The 16,430-nt window shown below is 47.4% G+C and overlaps 1 protein-coding gene across 2 annotated transcripts; it reads right to left on the minus strand.

The window, feature by feature from the left end:
* Positions 1-314: 314 nt before the first annotated feature.
* P2RY1 (purinergic receptor P2Y1) lies at positions 315-7,990 on the minus strand. Of its 2 annotated transcripts, none has more exons than XM_065674731.1 (2): positions 7,678-7,990; positions 315-7,068 (listed from the first exon to the last, which is right to left on the minus strand). In XM_065674731.1, the coding sequence occupies exon 2, from the start codon at positions 6,998-7,000 to the stop codon at positions 5,909-5,911; it is 1,092 nt and encodes a 363-aa protein (XP_065530803.1). In that variant the 5' UTR covers positions 7,001-7,068; positions 7,678-7,990; the 3' UTR covers positions 315-5,908. The 2 variants fall into 2 exon arrangements, with proteins under 2 accessions (XP_065530803.1, XP_065530804.1); XM_065674732.1 differs by lacking the exon at positions 7,678-7,990 and adding an exon at positions 7,208-7,498.
* Positions 7,991-16,430: the final 8,440 nt, after the last annotated feature.

Here is a 16,430-nt window from a genome sequence, read left to right on the forward strand (position 1 = left end):
CAGCCAAATGCTGGAAACGGGAGCGATGCTGGGGAGTGCCCTCCACCAGCTGAACCACACATATATGCATGTCCTCTGTGTTAGGAGGTGGGTCGCTCACCTGCCACCTGTGGACATGCTGTCTCCTAAAATCCTAGAAAACGAAGCATCACTCATTTACTCACTTTATTCTCAATTAATCCGCCTGGTTCTTTCCCAAGGTTTTAAGTTTCATATGGCTTGCAAATCTTTTGTTATCTGTTCTTAAGTACATATTGCTGCCTGAATAATCACTTGGAAACATGAATTAACTGCAAGAATACAAAAGGCAGAAAAAGTGTTTCATAATTTTATTGGAGCAGTTTCAAAGTGAGGTTGCTAGGTACAGTGCCAGCAACTCTGTGGCTGCACTTCTGCTGCCACTAAAAATAGTTGTAACTTTAAAAGCCATGCCTAACAGTAAATGTACATGCGAAAGTACACCTCGTGCTTTATTAAAAAACAAAATCCTTTTATTCATTGAAAGTATAGACAAATAAGGGGATTTTTTTTTTTTACTACTATATAATTAAAGCAGTTACATAACCTGAGCTTAAATACCAAGTAACACTGTATCTGCGGGTATCGCAATAAAATTTCACTAGTATTTGCACAAAAATTGAACTCGCTCAACAATATCAAAATCACAGTACAATAGAAAAATAGACATTTTCACCTATATCCTTGAAACACATTTTACCTCACGGCCACAAAATAAGTAGTAGTTTTAATTCACAAGTCGTATATCTTGAAAATATTTGCTATTACTGTGCCAATAGCATTAGGCTGCAGAACTACTGTTCTGTAGTAGGCTCTGATTCAGTGCAAAGCCCCTGAAGTTAGAAATAATACCACAAATGTAAGGAGAGTGAAACAGTCCTATTCAAGCAGCTACACTGTGGGCTTTTTCTTAAAGTTAAGGGCTTTTAGTGTCTGTCTGAGCCAACTTCCACCCAAATTCAGCACTTCCCCTTGCAGCTTTACTGGTCCGAGTGCTTGCACTATCCCCAGTTGCTTAACCTCGCTGCTCAGAAGCTTGGAATATGTTCTTCATATTCAACTTCAGGCTTATAGCTGCCTTCAAAAATTTTACCCAAGGGGAAGACTAACCACTGCAGGTAACAAACACGGATGTACAGACTTGAAAAATAATGAGTTTATCACAAAAATAAGCAATACCTGTGCTAAGACATCACTCTTTATTAATATTTTTGTTCTGGACCAATCTGAAGAAAAAAAAAAACTAGTGACAAAGGATAAAGAATCCCAGAAAGGCAATTATCAGGTTTTTTTGCCTCCAGGCACCTCCGTGGCCAGTGTGTTTAACTGCTACAGACCTGACTCTCCAGGTAGGACAATCTGTGGGTTGCAGCGGGGAAGAGCAGCCCCTTCAGCCCCTTTCCATAGCGACTTCTGCCCAGGTCTTTGCAGGACACGTGCTCAGTCGCCTCCAGACAGACTGAGCTGAGCAGCCAGAGCAGCCACAGCGGCAGTGCCGCTCCCCGGGGCTCCTGCCACTCGGCCGGGTGCCCAGAGCTCTGTGTGTGTCCATCCTCCTTGTCCTTCCCCATCAAGGAAGAGGAGGATGCCAGGCTCAGGAGAACTTGGCATGGCCCTGGGGCTTTAGTATATGGGCCCACACTACAGGAACAAACCTGCAGCTTCTGTCCTGCGTGAACAGGAAGGCAACAGGATGCTCTGCAGCATTCACTTGTGGTCCGTCAACCATAGCAACAGCCCTGCAGCTTCCCACAGCCACCATCCACAGGGTGTGGGGGAACTCAGGTTGGGAGGCAGCTTGCCAGGGCAACTACTGCAACCTCCTGCTGAAAGCAGGGCCAGGCAAAATACTTCTGATTCCCCGTATCTGCTCCTTAATTCATTAACTTGGTGTCATATAAGATGGATTAAAGTACAAAATCCATGGTGCTGTGTTGTGAAAATGCACAAGTGACAGCAGTTCATGTGCAGGTTTCATACTTATTTTGAGTTAAAAATTACCATATGCAAGAGTTAATGGGCATAAATTAGAAAAAAATTAACCCTATGAGCCGGAAAAAGCAAAATAGAGCTAATGAATAATGATTTGTTTTGACTGGATCATTGTAAAACGCTTTGGCAAAACCTAAGCTCTAAAGAACTATTTACTTCAAACATTTTGGTGTGTTCAGTGAAGGATTTGTAGTTATTAAAAGATTCCCAAATATACCCAGAGAAAAAATAGGTTAAAAGCAGAACCACAAAACCATAAAAGGTTTAATCTCATTTGGTAGTTGAAAGCTAATACAACACAAGCGAAGGTGGAACTTCAGGTGGTCTCCTGTAGTGAGACAATGAGCTGAATCTCATTCCAAGTAAACAAAACACCCTTGTCATCACTGATTATTAACTAACAGCCCAAAGGCTGTAGCTGAGATTGCGTTTCCTTTGCATACTGGATAGACCAAAAGGAAACTCCAGGCAAGTGGCTTAGGAAAGGCTTCTCTGGCTACGCCCATTACAGAGGATTATAGATGAACACAGGGATCACCTTGGGCCTTTAAGGTTGGTGGACTGACTGTCTTCCACAAATATACAGTAAGGGTAAGTGCCAAAAGGCAAATATTTAACAACAGACTTGCAAGTTCCCCAGGAGGTAATGGCTCCAGCCATCACACTGCCTGGAGAGGAGCTGCTTGGGTTCATCCAGGTCATGTCCAACAGACACCATTCTGTCATGTTGCAGGTAAAAAGCAATCACATAGGAGGAGGTACGAATCTGATGTGACTTTGCAGTGGTTCTGACTACTCCACGTCTAATACAGCAATGCTCAAAAAAAGAGCAGGAGCTTTACATGAGATTTTGAGGCTCAGCTTCAAGTTCCAGCTTGATTAGGAGGAGGCTGTGACATCTCAGTATATACACAGCAAAGAGTTGCATCGGAGCAGGATGCAGTTTGAGGTGTTGGCTCTGCAGGTCATGGGATCCGAAAGATGGAAAACAAACTGTGTAAAATGTGCTTAATGATCCTTCTCAGTGTTTGGCGGGAGGCTCCCGTACGCTTCCACGAGGTGAAGATGCTGACTGCAGCTGCCTGATAACCAGTCAGAGCGATCTTCATTAAATGAAGTGTCAGAACAGACCTCAGCATTCAACTGGCCAATTGGACAGTCCTCTTCAGCGGGGCAAAGCAAAACACAGAGCTTTTAACAGGTTCATGAGGAAAGGAGAAAAACACTGCAGGTGTCCAAGACCCAGAAGACAGTGGGAAAGACAATACAACAAGGGCAGCGCTGTCCAGAAGGTGGGTCACGCTCGCAGGGCATCCATCCAGCCGTGGGTCTCTCCTGCATCACGCCCAGCCTGCTGCAGGTGTTCCCGTAGAACACTGTTGGATTTCATACACACTGTAATAGTGACCCAACTTTGCCATATTAGAGAGACATATTGCAAAACAACTGTAAGTAACTCCATAAGGACCAACCTGGGCGTGCGGCTTCACATTCTGCTGTGGCTGTTCAAGATCTTTTTTCAGACATGTATTAGTGGAACATTTTATTTCCTAAGTGAAAGAAAAATGAGGAATAGACCACGAAATGCCAGGAAATGAAGATGATTTTAAACCTACCGAGGCAGATTCAGAGAATATCCTATTTTTATGCTCGCTCTCCATTTAATTCATCTGCCATTCCAAACAAGACATGCCTCAGTTGAATGAAGTCTCAAATAATCACATAATAGGAGAAGTCATTTATTGTGAATCAGGCTCATTCTCCGGTGATATAAATAGGCTGTGCTGTTCCACAGTCTTTTGTCAGTAGGGATTAATTAGCAATTGACCCTTGGCTGGAATGTCTTCACTACCTCTACATTTTTCATCTTATGGGGCTAAATGAGAGCTTAACACTGCTTTAAGAAGCTATGCTTCCTAAGCAGTTTAATTTATCTCTAGGCTATAAATCAGTAGTTTAATTTATCACTAGGTTACATATCAACAGTGAATAGTCAGGGTGGAATTGAGTTTATTATAAAGATGTTCTGTTAGAAGACACAGTTTTACAGTGATTGAACCATGCTGTTAAATTTGCCATTAATGCCCAATTCTGCATATGGACACTGAGAACCACACTTTACATACTTTACATTCAGCTTTCTAATAAATAAGTTCAATAAATAGGGAGTTTGCGGATTAAGAAGCTGTACATGTGAACAGAAGCTGCTTTACAATGTTGTCAAGAAAACAACTAGAGCTATTCTTGTTTGTTACCAATCACTGGAAATTAGTAAGTAAAATGTAAATATTTTACTATGAAGACTGAAGAAACAAAGATCTGTTAAAATCACCCTTAGGATTACACAGAACTTAAATTTCGTACACTAAATTTATAATTCAGAGCATGCTGCACACAATATTTTCAAATACATTTCTTAGAAATATGAGAAATGAGTAAAACTGCCCATGTAAGATTTCGACGTCTGTGCTCTGATTACTAGCTCTTGTGTTACACAATATTGCAGTTTGGCTAATTTTGGATGACCTATTCCACATTTGGAGAAGATATACAACGAAGGGCCACGCTTAGTCTGTAGTCCATTGCAACATCTTGTTAATACAGTGATTTATTTGTCACAGTACAAAAAAACTAATTCACAACTATTTTATATATATATATATAATATAATCCATTTATATTATCCATTTTAATAACCATTTTCTTGGGAAACAACTCTTACATTATCTCTAAAGACTGCCAGGAACAGAAATACTCTTGTACCAAATGAAAACGCAGGTAACTCAAGCGACTGCAGTTTTACTGCTCCGAAGGTACGGTTATTTTCAGCACACACATTTCTCACATTTTACCCGTAAAGACCTCCAGCAAGGCTCCCAACACCAGCAGTCAGGCACTCGCGCTGCAGCGAGCTCTTGGTCAGCCTGTGGGAAGGGCAGCTCACCCTAGCTCCGCAGAGCTCGCCAGGCACTCCCCAGGTGAGCCCAGTCCATGCTCAACCCTATCCTGTGGCTCCCCCGCTGACAACGCGCCGGTTTTCCTCAGCATGGAAGGCAGGATCGGACTATCAGCTGCTCAGAACCAAATCACCTCCCCACGCATTTGCTCACTGACATCTGTTCACGAAACGCACCGCTATGTGCACGTGCGAAGCAGGCGCCTGCCTGCACCGGCTCCTAGTGAGACCTGCTTATCTGTCTGCCAGTGGCCAAGGTGTCAGTTCACCTGGAAGCCAATTTGCCTTTAAGGGTGGTCCAGATTTTTCATGAACAACCATTGCAATCTGAAAGCATAATCATGCACACATCAGTAAGCCTACTTTTTGTAAAACACCGGCACTCAAAGAAGACTGAATCATAAATGCCACCAAACTACCAAATAATTACCAACACTGGATGAAGAAATAATAAAACTATAAAGGTGAGATAACTGCATCGTGACTTTGATTTCAATACTTGTTGCCAATGGCAAGTGAGCGGAAGGCTAGGTATGTGGACTGAGCCTCAGAAGAGAAGATACTGCTCGTTCTTATTTTTATTTCCCATTTCTAAAGAGAGGCTGATTGAGAACATTTTCTAAACGTGAGACACTAAGTCATTAAAACAGAAGCACTTGGATTGCTTTCTTCCTGTAGGGGATTTACTTCATTTTACTTTATCTGACACAAGTCAGAAAGAAATGAGAATATTGTAAAGAGAGGGAAAAGCAGAAATTTGACAGGTTATTTTCCACTGAAATTCCTCCACTGCTTTTGTTAAGCTTTTTCTAAGACCAGATACTGAGGCTTTACCTAAAACAACTTTGAGAGACTGGTAAGATTTTCCTCACACATTTGTAGCGCTACGGTGTCTCAAAGCGGAGGATTTTTTCAAACTGTTCCCAAATCTTTCACATTTGTTCACAAACTGGTATCTCCGTTCTGTTTATACTCTGATAAAATATTGAGAGTCATTTCCTCGCTCTTCGACTGCACGTTGTGCTCACTTCTTCTGGATGATTTCCTGGTTGCCCTGGAAAGCCGCCTTCGAAAGGTATCGCCTGCCAGAAAGTAAAGAATAGGGTCGACGCAGCTGTTGAGGCTGGCCAGACCCCTCGTCACCTGGTAGGTGGCATAAACCTTGTCGTTGAAGGCACACATTTGTGGTGTTTGAAAATCCACCCTGGCTCTTAGATTTAAGGTCTTCATCACGTGGAAAGGAAGGTAAGACACAGCAAAGACTGTCAACACAATAATAACCAGGTAAATCGATTTTCTCCTGAGAGGAGAATTGTCCAAATCTTTGTAAATCAGAGCTTTCACAATGAGCCCATAGCAACCAAGAATCAGTATGAATGGGATGCAGAACATAAACACCGTGGTGCACATGCTGTAAATGAAGTAACTTCTCAGGAAATCATCAGCTGTTGTGTCATAGCACGTCGTGGTTTTATTTTTCCTTATCCCCGTTCCCGAGTAGAACAGTATTGGAGAAATCACGGCCACCACAATGACCCAGACCAGGGCGCTGATGTACACTGCATTCTTCTTCTTCAGCCTCCCCAGTGACTTCAAGGGGTGCACCACTCCCGTGTACCTGTGCACACTTATGCAAGTCAGAAACAAAATGCTGCCGTACAGGTTCACGTGGAAGATGAACCTCTGCAGCTTGCACATAATATCTCCGAAGATCCAGTCTGTTTTATTGAAGTAGTAAAAGATGAGCGCAGGCAGAGTCAAGACATACAAGAAATCGGCTAGTGCCAAGTTGAACATGTAAACTGATATGCCGCTCCAAGGCCTCATGTGGAAGACAAACATCCAGATGGCCACGCTGTTGCCCAAAAACCCAGTGATGAAGACCAGGATGTAGACAGTGGGCAGGTAATAGAACTGGAAGCCAGTTTTGGTCAGGGAACACTTGGTGGTGGCATTTCCCGCGGACCAGCCACTGCTGGATAACAGGTTGGGTTCAGTTCCATTCAAAGCAGCAGAGAAGAGAACTTCTGTCATGATCCTTCCGCCTGAGTCACATAGGTCTGAGGTGAAGCAACAAGGTCTCTACAGGAACAGTAACGCAGCTGAAAGAGAAAAAAAGCAAGGAAAGCCTAACTGGAAGGCAAAACCTGCCCTGCTTTTCCAAGAGGCTGTGCCCGGCTGAGCGTGTCCCCCCCGCGCAGGTCGGTCTGCGCGGGGTGCGGACCGCTCCCTCCGCAGTACCGGGACCCGCCGCACGCCGGGGGCACGGGCGCAGCTCGGCGGGTCGCTGCCTTGCGCCAGCCCGCCCGTCTCTCGGCCCCGCACCGCGACGGGGCAGGCGGGTGGCAGCGACATGACGGCGTGCTGCCGCGGCCACGGGACCGCCGCCGGCACCGGGGAAAGGCAAAGGGCGAGCGCCGCGACGGAGCAGCGGCAGCGGGGCGGGCCGGCGGCAGCCGCTCCGCCCGCGCTCCTGAGGTGAGCACCGCCACCCCGCCCGCCTCCGCGGCGGCCGACCCCGTCCCTCAGCCCGCCGCCGCCCGCCTGCCGCCGCGCCGCCCGCTCCCCTCGGCGCGCCCGGCTCCCGCAGGTCACCTCAGCCGGGCCGGCCCCGCTGCCCTCGCTGCCGCCCCGCTCCCCCCAGCGCACTTGCCCCGCTCCCCGCCGCCGCGCCCCAGCCCGGCTCTGAGGAGCGCTGGGGCCGCCCGCACCTGCCTCCCATGGCGCCCTCCTCAGCCCGCGCTCGCCTCTCCTCGCCGCCGGCAGCGTCCGCCCGGCGGGGGGCGGTGTCCCGCCCGTAGCTGCCCTGGCCGAGCCGGCTCCCATCGCCGGGCAGGGCAGGGCAGGGCAGGGCAGTGCGGCCGGGGCAGCGGCTCTACGGCGCCTCGGGCGCGGGGTGCCCCTCCATAGCGTCGCCGCCGCCGCCGCCGCCGCCGCGGGGAGCACGATCGCAGCCCGTGTGCTGCGGGAGGCAGCGCGCCGGCCCCGGTCGGATTGCGGGCGGGCGGGCGGGACGAGGCGCCGGCTCGGCCCAGGGGCGCACCGCCCGCCCCCCGCACCGCCCTCGCAGGCGGGCGGTGCTCGCCGCTCCCCGCCCGCGGCACATGGCCGCCGGGCCGGGGGCTGCGGGCGCCGCGCAGGGCGGGGTCGGTGCCGGTGCCGGTGCCATCCGCTCGGGCCGTACCCGGGACGCGCGGCTCGGAGGGACGCGGGCGCCGGCGGAGCTGCGGGCACGGAGACGGTGGCGCAGCACGCGGGCGGGCCCTCGCGGCGGGCGTGGTGCCGCCGGCGAGGCCGGGGACAGGCGGCCCGGCGGGCGCGGTGCCGGCCCGGGCCCGGCCTCCCCAGCCCGCGGGGCAGGTGCCTTCCGGCCCTCCGCGCGATGGAGGTGCGGACACCGCGCCCCTCACCTTCGGTGGAGGCGGGTGCCGGGTGTGCTGCTCCTGAGCTGCTGGGAGCGGCCGAACACCATCCCTGGTACTGCTTTCAGTCAGCGCTTCGAAATCTGTTCTGCAGCCGAGTTTGAGCTACACGAACATGTTAATTGCTGTGAATGGAACAGCTGAGCAGAAATATGCTCTACTGACCTCTAATTAAGCTCTATACATTTGGCACTTGAGTCAGAATACGATTATTATTTATTGTCGTAGCAAAACACAATCTGCTGGTTTCAGCCATTTCTTCCTTGTTCACATTTTAGTTGTGTGGTGAGTGATACATGAGCTAGTCATATCTGCTTTCAGCTAAAAGCTGTGTTCTAGACTGAGGATTATTAGTACTTCATGAATATGTATTCATTTTTCAAACTTTTGAGTCTGTCTAAATTACAAAACTACTTTGCTGGGAAAGCTTAATTGGGAAATCAGCTGCTTATTGTACCCCTGTAGGAATATGCAAGTGGATGCAGATGGAGTTGCCAGCCTGACATCTCGTTTGGGGCAATTTACACAGACTACGTTAAAGCAACAGCTTAATTTTTTTAAATATAATACTTTTTCTTCTTGTATATTAGGTTTTTTTCTTTCTGTACTCACCCATTAACTGCATATTTACTCCTTTGAAGATTTTTTTTTAACAGAAGTTTAATGTAAAAAGAAAGGAAAGTGAAAATGACACAAGAACAGCAACAGCTGTAAAATCTTCGTAAAGGAAGCCCGGTGTTCAAAACTGTTCAGTGGTGCCCTCTAGGATTTTAAAGTGCTAGCGAAAATTAATCCTTAGCCTCAGCATTACCACAAGAGAAAACACCCAACCCACAAACCAGACATACAGTGAACGCAGTATAATAATATCAAGCCCACCATGCTGGTTTATGAAAAAGCCATCTTGCTCCTCAGAGCATCAGCTGCATGGTCCAAACCAGTTTATTTTAATAAAGGACTTGGATCATTGTGTAAAAAATAATAGTAAAAAAATACAAAGTAATGCTGTTGGCATACAAGAAACCTTTTAGTTTATCTTTCCCTTTCTAATTGTTATTTCATTAGTGATTTTCTCAGTCCTATTGCTAACACGTAGCTTCTCTTGGCAGCTTCCTTGAATTCCCTGTCTTGAGCAAATTTTGAGTCATACCAAAGCAGTGCTAGATAGCATCTGTAAATATGCACTATGAACTACAGCTGGTTTTCCTTGGTTACCTAAGCAGCACCATAAATCCAAACTGTGGAGATGAAAGGTTAGAATAGTAATTCAGGGAGCCCACAGCTGCCCAGGGAAGGAGTCGTTTCTGAGGATCTGAGACAGGCTAAGGTGAACGCAGCAAGGCCAGGCATGGGGTTGGGCCATGGGGACCCCACCACGCCATGAGCGGGTGCTTGCGGTACCAAGTGGGAGCTGGAGCAGGCAGGAGGACGTGGCTGTGTGTGCTGAGTTTGCCCAAGCACCCATGGCAGCGTTCACACCAACCTCAGGCTTAATGCCGGCATGACGTCTGCCAGGACACGAGAGACAACACCTGATCCAGTAGGAAGCTGTGGCTGCATAAAGAGGTGACGCCGCATCTAGCATAACATTCCTGTGGGACCAATGCGCATATTCAAGGATGAATACAAATGTATAAATACCTGAAGGCAGAAGTGAATCTGTACCAAATCTATGCTTCACACCCTTCAGCTGCAGTACTATTGATCTGCTACCAAAGACTCCAAGCTCAGATTTACAATCTGGTCTGAGAAACTTCAATTTTTTAGTCTTCTGTGCCAGGGTAGGATTTTCCAAGATACCTGACTAATCCCTGTGGCTTTATTCTGAGTGTCATCTCATTTTCCAGTAACTTTTTGGAAGGGTGGGCATCTGGAGCAGACAATGTTGTTACAGTGTTGCTCACATTGACTACAAGCATCAAGCTACCTCCCTGCCCCAGAGCTGCTGATGGTCCCCTCGAGGGTGTAACATCGCACTCATGCATCATCTCCTGTCTGCTTCTGGGAAAGAACCTCCAACAACAGAAGATCAGGTGCTACCACACACTGTAAACAGCAGCATCTTCCCAGAACCACACTTGCCTTGCCTCACAAGAGGGGAAAAGAGCCATTTCTCCTTTTTATGCGCATTTTCTGAATCACTGCCATTCTTGCCTGCTTTTTTCTCCTTCCTCATGTACCTCACTTCATCCAGGCTTTCTTTTTCCCTTTTGATACTCCCTTTACTGTGACTGCTCATCCCTTGCCTGTCCTAACAATCCTCATCTGTTGTTTCTGCCTACTCTACTTTTCCCTTCCTCTTACAACTTGTAGTCAGCCAGGTGTGCTGAGGGAGAGCAGTGGCATGCAAAGGACAGCAACCCTTGCTCCTCGCCTGCTTTAGGGCATACTGGACCTGCCAAGAAAACTGCTTGCCCAGTGTGGCTGGACCCATGCCGCCCATGCTGTCTAAGCAGCTACATCCCTGCTGCTTCATCGGCAGCCTGCATCTGAGGCTGCCGGTACTCGAAATGGAAATCTCACATACTGGTTTTAACAGTTTGCGCATTCTGACTGCAGTGCTTCAGCTACGAAAGGTCCAGGAGCTTACATGAATAAAGAACGAGGCATATTTTATAGCAGCCATACTGTTACATGCCTTCATACACAGCCAGCAGATTAGTGTCTTCCTGCTTGTATTACTGATCTGTTCTTATTTTGGACTACAACCATAAAGCATGTTGCATTAGCACCTTTTCCTCCATAGCTCTAGCATATGCCTTGTAGCTGAATAGGTTTCTGTCTGGTATAGCTGAAGCTGAATTCCTTCCAGCTTTGCCTCTTAATGCACTTTCTGCAAAATCTGGGATTTTATACCACTGATTTTCATTAAACTGAATGTTTTGTTCTGTTAACAGCTGATTTAACTCAAATGGATGATCTATCCCTAATGAGAAATGAAAGCATGCTCGAGAGCAAATGGAAATTCCCAGTCAGTCCAATTAGCGCTGAACTATCGCAGCGTGTGGGTGTGCAAAGGGAGCGGTCTGGACATAAATCCAGCTGTTTCTACCTGTTGGGTTTGGTTATCAGGAAGACTTGGATGCAGATTCAATATTTCAAAGTGTCCTAGTATGAGCAATGGGCCCAAACCAGGTGCAGACTGAGGGGCTCATAGAAAGAGCTCCATAAATGATCATCATAATGCCTACACATAGCGAGGGTAAATATACATATATATAGTATATAAGCTGCTCTGCGTCTCACTCGGGAGTGCTGCTGGAAGGGGTGGGTGAGCACAGAACTGGGAGGGTGAGCTGCTCTCTCTCTGCAAGACATCTTATCTGCTGCAAAAATGCCTGTTTCTTTTTTTACCTGAATTGGCTTGTAACCTACCTGTCGGCTTCTGGTGAGCTTCATTCCCCTTTTCATCAGGAAACTTGTTAGGTCAAATAATGCTTTATCACACTATGTTTTCTTCCTTCAGTCTCTGCAGTTCCGCATCTTCCTTTTTCATTTGTCACAGGAGATGGCATCTCTTCCCAACACCCCTTATGCAGCATGCAGACTTTCCACAGTGAGCCTGAAATACTAATTTATTTTATTTTAAAATACTCCTGCCTGCAGTATTAAAAATACTACGCTGTCGAAGCTGGGAGAGATGCCTCAGCTGGACTTCCAATGGCCACCTGCACATAGGTGAGAACTGAGGAAATTGTGGTTGAAAGGATTCGAAAAAAACACTTATTTGTGCAAAAAAAGAGCAAAGCTCATTGTCTGTCTAAAAATCTTTAAAAATATGTAGCAGATAGACTGTTAGCAGTGGCTATTTACCCCAGGTTTTGTTCCTTTCCAGCTTCAGCTTCGCGTGATGAAAATGCCCAGATTTGGCCTCAACTTGTACATAAATCTATTTGGGAAATGTGAGGGTGAGCAGACAGGAGTGTAGAAAGTGGCTTTTGACAATGAGCAATTTCTGTCACCTTCCTTCAAGAACTTGTGACCCTTAGCATCTGAGACGGAAGGCTGGCAAGGAAATGATGTGCAAGACAAAAATGTCTGTAACAGTAAAGAAAACCAGGAGGAAGTGTAAAACCTCCCAGGAGAGAGGCCCAGTATTCCCTTTTCCCCTTATCAAGGGCTGACAGGGTGGGTTACTGCTCTGCAGTTCTGCACCAGCCCCCAGGCTCCCACTGTGGGTGCCTCTTGCCTGCAGCACGGAGTGCCTGTGTCCTGGGAACCTGGGAGAGGGCAAGGGGGGCAGTGGGTAGCACGGGGAGCGGGGACCCCTACTCCAGTGCAGCAGCTCTGGCATGCTGCTCCACCGCAGTGAGCCTGGCACAGTGTGGGACCTGCTCACCTCTGCAAGCCTCCGCTGCCTCTGTTTGCCTTTCCTCGGAAAACAAACCTGGGAAATGTCAGTTCAAGAGCTGATAAGAATAATGAGACATGCCTGTTGCAGATATGACATGCACTGCAGGTTGAAAGCAAGTCTTAACTGAGTTCCCAGCCTGCTCACGAAAACTGACAGCAGAATATGTGCCCAAAGCTCTGCGGGTGCTTCTGCCAGCCAAGTCTTTGCTTCGCCACTGCTTTGTCCTCTTGTGCTGCTGTCCCTGCAGGGTGGACGTTGCTGTCCTTACTGCTGTTCTTGGAGAGTAGCAACCTGCTATTTAGGGGGTGACAGAATCCTGCTGTGCTACATCCCTCAAGGAGATACCTCTGATGCCTGCTGCTAAGGCACAGGAAGCGGCTCTCTCCCCCACCCCAGTGAGAGAGGATCGTGCGCCTGTGTGCATTTTTAATGTCTGAGCTGACATTTTGCTGTCTTGAAAACAAAAGCTGTTCATGGGCTAATTAAATAGATCTGCACACAGCATAACGTAAGCCCCAAGGAGCGGCAGAGTCTCTACAGGGTGTGAACTTTGGAAGACAGAATGACAGAGTATTGTACATACAAAAGATTGTAATTTTATAATCAATAGTGGATAACGTGGTGAGCACCTAGCATGGAATTCAGAGTGCTTGGTCTGTAAGGCCTGGTAAGTATCCTATATGACTGTCACATAGTCACATGGGGATGAGTACTATACATCTTTTCTTCTCCCTCTTTGCTTTTGTTAATGTTATAAACCAACAAGAATGACGCTGTTTCAGAGTGCTTTCTGTATTTCAGAGTATGCAACTAGTTTCTGATGAGCACTGCCACTGTGATGCCCCTGTGATATAACACAGCAATAAATAAGAGTTAATGGGAGTGACTTTTTAGTCCTAGTAGAACAACTAAACTTCCAGAGTCTAAAGATAACACAGAATACTGGAAAACTTGTTCTAATTACAGCAGGGAGCATCTTGCCTCCTTCCTATGTTGCCATTTGAAATTGAAATTACTGTTCTCAGTAGAAAAGATCTTTTGTTCAGCTACCAGCCACGAAAGACAATTCTACTGAGGTTTAATAGTGCATTAATACTTACATTACACAGTTTCCTCAAATGGCCAAGAAGACAAACAGGCAGGAAACCATGAAAATCGCATACCAAGGGAGACAAAATTAAGTATTTCAATTAAGTACTTGCTACCTAATGCATGGACAGAAATGAAAACAGCACTCCCTCTGAGGTGCTGTAACTGAAGCATCCTATAAGCATGTCTCAGTGGGGTACAGGGACAGGCTTTCCTGCTCCCACATGGCCACCCAGCTGGTTGCAGGGAAGACACTGGGGTGGCAGCAGAGCTTCACAGGTGCCTCATGCCCCCTTCCAGCCCCATGTGGCTCCTCTTGCTCCCCCAAAAATACTCTGCACCCCCAGACCCATGCAGCAAAGCTGAATTTTCCCACACAGCTGAGCCCCCAAGCAGCAGGACTATGTCCCACCCTAATGAGCCCTAGCTGATTTTCACTGGAACTAACTTGCAATTAAATGTCCAGTCGTGCACTTCTGCATAATGGGCTGTCTGGATGCTTTTAGCCATCCCTTTTCTCCAGTGGGGAAGGCTGTGGGTTTTCGCAGCCCAGCAAGGTCTGTGAGTTGTATGGAGGGGAGGGAGACCACACTTGGGGAGCTGCATGGCACCACCACACATACACAGCCTTGCTGCTACAGAGCTTTTTTGTGTGGTTTCAAGAGTGTTGTGAATTCTGCGCTCCATGTTAGGGATCCCAGCAGTGATCTTGCTTGAGGTGATGGAAATGGGTTGAGTGCTGTGTTCTCTCAGAGCAGTGTTTCAAAAGCTGGTGGTTTTTTGTGTATGTCTTCACTCCTCACCTCTGTGGCAGGTTTCAGCTCTCTCTTGCCTCCTGTAGGTACCATATCCATTCTAACCATATCCATATGGCTTATGGATATGGTTAGGCACCTGTACTGACAGCAAGAATTTGGTAATCAGCACAGCAGGCATGTTCTTCAGGATGCAGATCGGAGCAAAGCCCTCAGTTTTATCAAGTTTGAATGCAGCTAACCCATACTCCCTAGGCATCAGTGACGTCTCTTCAAGTACATCTCTGACTGTGGCCAAGGCAAAGGGTGTGTTTGCTGGAAAAAGCACTTGCACTGTTGGATGATGGGTGCTGACAGCAGCGATTTGCTGTCTGTAAGGAGATGTCCTGGTAATTACCTGTGATAGCGCACAGGGATCCCCAGCATGTCAGGGCTGGCCCTGAGATGCACAGAAGCTGGCCCTGCCTCACTCCATGCTCACAGCCTCTGCCAGGATTGCAGTGCAGGCATGGGGAAGGATGAATACCAGCCTCCCACCCAAGTTAGGGACTTGAAAGAGGTGGCCCTGCATGCCCTGGCTGCATTCCAGATGTGCAAAGGGTGCTCAGCCGATGCTCTCAGAGGAATCAGATCTCAGCCACTTCTCACATTCACATGGCATTGGCCTCCAGCGCTGGTCTCAAGCACGTGCCTGGACGCCAGCTTCATGCTGGTTTGCAGGGAGAAATTGTTTGAATGCACTTCCCAAAGCTCACTAAGCTGCTGAGAGAGTGGTCCTGCTGTGGGCCCAGCAGGCACAGCTGGAGGCAGTGTCCGCTTCTGGAACAGAAGAAGTCAGATGTTATTCAGAAAATACCTACATCTGCATCGCTGTCAAATCATACCAATGGCAAACATCATCTGCTAATGTTTAGCAGATATTAGAAAACCTGTAAATACTGGATTTTCAATGAATTTTCCCTTTTGGTATTTCTTTATAAGCATGTTTAAATGTAGGCCAAATTGTTTCTTGGCATTTTAATAAACTATTTGATCAGGTCATCTATTTGGTTAAAATAAATCTTGTCAACACTAAAAATACAGGAAAGCTAAAATCAGACAATGGTTTCAGGTGCTAAACTTTCCTACTGTGTATGAAGCACTGGGAAGAAGACGTTAAAACTGCTCTGGAACAATATTTTAAAAGCAAAGATAATGAAATCAGAGAACAATAATGTGATAATAGGTGAAAGCCTAACATACTGACTTTCTACAAACTGGAGGTAGCAACAACTGCAGTTTCAAAGTTGTGGACATGACCTCTTGCTGCTGTTAGCAAAACACACTTACTGAAGCCCCTTTGAACTTTAATCCGTCTGCTTTTCTTTATCCTGTACTCCCATTTTCTTTCCCAATCAGTTCTACATGAACTGATCTAGATAAAAAGAGGAACGTGCCATATACCCACACACAGTATTATATTTCCTGCAGAAATCTCACCCTATGCTAGTATCCTGATGGAACCGAAGCGTGTGACTCATCATTTTCCATACAGTGGCATCTCTCCTGCTGTGGTGCACAGCACCCGACAACCTCTAAGGGCGCCTGTGCCAGTGGCTCTCACTAGCCCTGTCATGTCCGATGGGAGCAGCTGAGTTCGCTGTGCTGGACGCTCAGGCCGGTGCCGGTGGTGCCCATTCCCCAAGGAAAGCCATGCCCGATGGTGAGCACCGTCCCTGCAGCGAGGAGCTGTGCTGGGCTTGTCAGGACACTCTCCCACCTCTCCAGGCTGGGCTGCTGCTCCAGGAGCTGTAGGCACTGCCTTGCTCTGAATGGAACCAATGTGTGCTAGTTCACTGGAAAAT

This window comes from Lathamus discolor, chromosome 3, assembly GCF_037157495.1.
Source record: "Lathamus discolor isolate bLatDis1 chromosome 3, bLatDis1.hap1, whole genome shotgun sequence".
In the NCBI taxonomy this organism is placed as follows: Eukaryota; Metazoa; Chordata; class Aves; order Psittaciformes; family Psittacidae; genus Lathamus; species Lathamus discolor.